At 38.2% G+C, this 5,829-nt stretch overlaps 1 protein-coding gene across 1 annotated transcript; it reads left to right on the forward strand.

Annotated features, from left to right (window-relative positions):
* The first annotated feature begins 3,884 nt into the window (after positions 1-3,884).
* On the forward strand, positions 3,885-4,505 carry LOC128864822 (piggyBac transposable element-derived protein 3-like). Its single transcript, XM_054104579.1, has one exon. It carries the CDS (start codon positions 3,885-3,887, stop codon positions 4,503-4,505), a length of 621 nt encoding a protein of 206 aa, XP_053960554.1.
* The last annotated feature ends 1,324 nt before the right edge of the window (positions 4,506-5,829 follow it).

Genomic DNA, 5,829 nt, shown 5'->3' on the forward strand with positions numbered 1-5,829 from the left:
TCGAAAAATAAAAAAATTTAGCCCAAACAATTAAGTAGCTTTTATTTTTGAATGGACTTTTCAAACGACCCTCGTATGTGCGTTGCAGAACACTCAGTTTTTTATTAGCGCCATAATCACTTAAGACATTTTTGCTGAGTTTAACAAAGTCCGTTAATAGTTTCTTTCTCTTACTAACCGACATCAGTTAGACACACCAAGTGAAGCCAAGTACTTCTCTACCCCATCTGATCATTCCGACACAAAAGAAACCTTCTCCTTTCTGTGCTACCGCCAGCTAGTACCGCATCGAATACTTGCAGAGCTAGAGCATTTGTATTCATTTGGGCATGACCTCGCCCGCAGAACGCCTGAACCTTTGTTCGCTGCACTTTGTTCATATCGCCGCAAAGCTCATGCAACTCACTGTTCTCTTCTATCTGATACTCACCGCCACCAACGTGGAAAGGTCCAGAAATTTTCCGCAGAATCCAAGGGACGACTCAGTGGATGTTATCATCGTCCGAGCTCCTGCTCTATGCAGCTGGGTACTTTATAAGATCAAAAATATTAGTTAAGTAAAATTTAATCGCATTTAATTAATGAACTCCCAACAAACTCTCACTATATACTACTTATATAGGGTTTTCGATATCTTTTCAGGAAACTGGGATTAATTGAATTTATGGTTTTTGAAAGGGCTAAAATTCATTAGAAGGCTTAAATCGTTAGTTCGCAATTAAGCTCAGCTGAACACATCAAAAATTCTCTTCAATATTCTTTGTTTCATTCCTCTTGGGAGCATAGCGTCTCTACAAGGCAACTGCGACAAAGGTTGAACTAACTGTGAACTAAGGTGCGTTTCATAATCACAACACACCTTTGACATACTATTTTTGCCCTACCATGAGCTCGATTTTACTTTCCGGGGTAGCCTTTATTTGGCGTAATTTTAACAGCTATATACTTCAGACTTCCATCAAATGTGTCTGCTGCGAAAGCTCGCTCTATTTTGTAGAACTGATATCTTTTACTAAGAAGCAGCACTTTTGCTAGTCATTTCAGCGCTTCATAATGATAAGACACTAGTCGAAAATGAGCTTCTGGAGAAAGAGAAGGTGCTGATTGTTGTTTTGGATGACTTTAATTATAATTTTATTCAATTTAACCTAAAATGCCGAATCGTTCAATATTATCACAAGAGGAGCGTGGAAAAATTTTGGCCTACAAGGATTCAGGCTTGTCAATCAAATTAATTGCGAAAAAAAAGACAGAAGTCGTTGTGTTATCCGGAATTTTTTACGGAGTCCTGAGAATTACAACATTTTGAAGCCCGTTGGAAGAAAATTATCACTATCAAGTCGACAACAGCGAGCAATCATACTCGACTAAGTCGTGCCCAAACTTGGCAGCTGTTTATCAAAATAAGGTTTCAAAAACAACAGTTTGACGCACATTCCAGAGGCGCAATCATTTAAAATTATCGAAAATAAGAATAGGATCCTATATTTTGCCACGGCACAAGCTGGCGCGTCTTCAGTTTGCAGAAAAACTCCTCTACACTAACTGGGACACTGTAAAATATTTGGAATATTTGGAATATTGCCCAATTTCATATTATTTTTTAAAATGGTAATATTTTCGGATGAAAAAGATGGAACCTTGTTGGACCCGATGGTTTTTTAAATTATTACAACCGATGAAAACAAAGTTTATTTTGTGTCGCTAAAGCAAATGGGGCTTCCATAGAATAATAAAATGTTCTCAGCGACAGAAAAAAAAATTCGAAAAAAGTATACTTTTGTTAAACGATCACCTTAATTAAACAGTGTCTTATCCTTTGGAAACGTTTTTGCTAAAAATGTTCTTTACGTATTAAAAAAAGTTCTAAATTCTGTAATGAAACAATAACTTTTGTAAGAATAACGAAGTGTAAGATTTTTATTTCCTCCGAAATCTATATATCACTTTGAAAATTAGGGGTGTCTAGTGATTATTAAACCCACCTTAAAATTAAAATCTAGTAACTCAATATTTTTTTTGCTTTTTTGGAGAGTCTGAACATCAATACTCCGAGTAGCCACCTTTTGCGCCAAGAAATTTACTTTTTCAAGGCGTCAAACTATTCCTTACGTTTAAACGCCTGGTGTATTTTGATGTTATTTGCTTTTATATTTTTCAAAATATCAATTAAATATGATAAATATTTTGAGCAACTGTATTAAAATAAGCCTTTATTGTGTATTGATATGTATTGTACGTTCGACTGTCACGGGATTTGCCTGCGCGTTTTCTACTTCCCCCTTCTGTTAACAGCACGATTGACACTGACAAACTCACAGATACATCTGCGTTTACAAAAGTATGAAATTTGTTTGAAATTTGTATTAAAATAATACGAGGAGTTGTATACGTAAAAATAGAAAGTACTTCAAAAGGAATGCTTGAAATCCTCTATGGCATGGGGTGTCTGTTGCTAAGCAAAAATTGACAAATTTGTTGTTGCTAGACAAATTAGTAGCTCGTGGGGAAAAATAGCATGCTTTATGTGATTTTTGTTCTTGTCCCAACCGTCTTATATGGGTGATACGCAATGCTGTTTCACAAAACTGACTCACTACAGAGCGATTCCATGTCAAGTGATCAAAGTACTTTGGACGAGGTTTTAAATGTTTCTGAAAATTGGTTTATTTATAGACTTGAAAAAAAGAAAAAAAAAGTTAACAAAAACATATTTTTTTTAATTTAAATGTTGGGAGTATTGCAGTGTTGAAAATTATGTTGTAGGGTTTTTGAAGTAATTGAGGAAACATCTTTGGTTCTTTTTTTAAGTTTTATGAATTTTCATTGATTTTATCATCAGGCCGCGTTACAGCTCTGGGTGAGCTTTATCTTCATCAAGTAACCTTCTCCAAGTTACACAATTCAAGACAGCAGTCCTCCAGTTACCTAGATTCAGTTTCTTCCTATCTTGTAGCTTCGTTTTCTAGGCCTTGCTTTACATCTGGTGGGAAATGTGTTTCAATTTAAGGATCATTTTTCGGCATATTTCCTACCTATGCACATGGCATGACCACGGATTCGTTGCGATTTGGCGAACTCAACAACCTTTTCTCATTTTGAAATTCGCAGCAGCTCTTCGTTGTGTCTGATTCTATAACAACTATCCTCCACTCGAATTGAGCCGTACAGTTTTCGTAAGCATCTTCTTTTGAAAATTCGAAAATTTTGTTCCTTCTGAATTGGCATTATCCATCACTCACAGCCACATGCCAAAACTGGTATTATTACAATATTATTTTGTAAATCTTGTATTTACAGCATTGCGAGAAAAGTCTGGATTTTGGCAGTTTCAGGTTGGCGGGGAAAGCTCTGTTTGCTGCAACATGTCGATCTTGGATGCATTCCTGCACACTATTGTCATTTTTTGGTACTACCCGAGGTACTTCAAACTCTCTACTCCTTCAAACAGGTACTGTCCACTTATATTTTCAGGCTTCCTCCTTTCAATATCGCGCAACATTTTCTCATAGTTGGTTGGGCGCTGATACTGAGCCCGACAGCCTTTGCTTTTGTTTCGATGTTAGAGGAAAGTTCATCCATGCATCTTTGATTTCCAGCGAGAATGGCTATGTTATCAGGATATGCGATAGTGAGACCAGAGCGGCTGACCGGATTTCAGATTATCTGTTCATAAACTGCCGCCTTGTTTGATACCCTTTTTCGACGGCAAAGTATAGCGAGGGTGACTGTTGCACAAGGACTTTTCTTTTGGTCTTGTTAAGAATGGCCATAGGTAAGCGTACAAGTATTTTGCTTACGTCGTGAATACTCATTTAAAATTTCAAATAAAGGGTCGGTATCTTTCTTATGTCATCTTTTACATTTGTCAAGTAGAGACAGAAATGGTGGATATTATAGTACGCTGCACCAACAAAAAATCAGAAGCTACATATGCGGAATTAAACGCAAAACATCCAGAGGTGGAACCAAAAACATGGAAGAAGGTTACTTTGAGCGAAATGTATGCGTTCATTGGAGTGCTTATTATGACTGGCGCTAACCGCAGCAATGCCGAATGTGCGCCGGACTTGTGGTCGGTGGAAAATTGTCCATTATATCGTGCGTCAATGGGCATTAACCGCTTTCAGGCGATACTGCGGTTTATAAGGTTTGACGATGGCAACACATGGGCACAACGTTTGGTAACTGACAAAGCTGCACCAATATCCGAGCTGTGGACCATGATGAACTACAACTTTGAGCAGTTATATAAATCAAGTGAATATCTAACGGTAGACGAGCAGCTCTTTCCATATCGTGGCCGCACCCGTTTCACGCAATACATCCCATCGAAACCGGCAAAATATGGCATCAAAGTGTGGTGGGTATGTGATGCCAAAAACGCATATCCACTGTATGGACAAATATATACAGGCCAAGCATCTACGGGACGGAAAACTAACCAGGATGAACGCGTGGTGAAGGATTTAGTAAGCCGCTTTCATGGAATCGGCGAAATATAACGATGGACAATTTTTTTACATCCCTATATCTACTGGAAAGCTTGTCATCCATGAATTTGACGGCAGTTGGAACTCTGTGGAAAAATAAGCCCTACATACCAAAGGAGATATTGGCACATCAAAAACACTTAATGCAAATAATAAACGTTTTGATACATATATTTCAAGCTGCGACAAAATCGAATCCACCCTTACCATTAAAAACTGCTGGTGGTTAACAAATGACACGCAACACTAACTCATACCACCTTTCTAGTCTGACTACCTTCTTTTACTACTTTTAAGCCTTTTATTATAAACAATAATCTATGCATCGTTTTTGTTCCCTTTTTCCCTGCATCAAAGTTATAAAATATTTTAATAACTTCTAAGTTAAAACAAAATTAATTTCAATACTAAGGAAAAGTTACTCGACATCAGATAATATACGTACTTGAGAGCTCGTCTAGAGACATTGTACGACACATCATTACTATACTAATACTATTGTTTATTGTAGTACCTAATAATATAATATTAGTTGAAAATAATAGGACTATGAATAAGTTCGTGCGGTTTTTTTCGAAATTTGAAACTTTATTGACGTAAAATGGTTACAAATTTAATATTCAAAATATTGTCCATCGCTTACTACTACTTTTTCCCATCTTTCTGGCAATTCACGGATTCCCTTTGTGAAAAATTCGGTCGGTTTTGCCGCAATCCACGAATCGATCCATTTTTTGACTTCATCGTAATTACGGAAGTGCTGGTCAGCCAGGCCATGTTGCATCGATCGGAAGAGATAGTAATCGGATGGCGCAAGGTCTGGACTATACGGCGGGTGGGGTAGGACATCCCATTTGAGCGTTTCTAAGTATGTTTTGACCACTTGTGCAACATGTGGCCGAGCATTGTCATGTTGCAAAATAACTTTGTCGTGTCTATCGGCGTATTGCGGCCGTTTTTCTCGCAGTGCTCGGCTCAAACGCATCAATTGTCGTCGGTAGACATCCCCCGTAATCGTTTCATTCGGTTTCAGTAGCTCATAATACACAACACCCAGCTGGTCCCACCAGATACACAGCATAACCTTCAGGCCATGAATATTCTGCGCCGACGTCGATGTTGAAGCATGGCCAGGGTATCCATACGTTGCCCGACGTTTTGGATTGTCGTAATGGACCCACTTTTCATCGCCAGTCACAATTCGATGCAAAAAACCCTTTCTTTTGTGCCGTTGAAGCAGTTGTTCGCATGCCATAAAACGGCGTTCAACGTCTCTTGGCTTCAATTCATACGGCACCCAATGGCCTACCTTTCGGATCATTCCCATGGCTTTTAA

Source organism: Anastrepha ludens, chromosome 5 (genome assembly GCF_028408465.1).
Source record: "Anastrepha ludens isolate Willacy chromosome 5, idAnaLude1.1, whole genome shotgun sequence".
Lineage (NCBI taxonomy): Eukaryota > Metazoa > Arthropoda > Insecta > Diptera > Tephritidae > Anastrepha > Anastrepha ludens.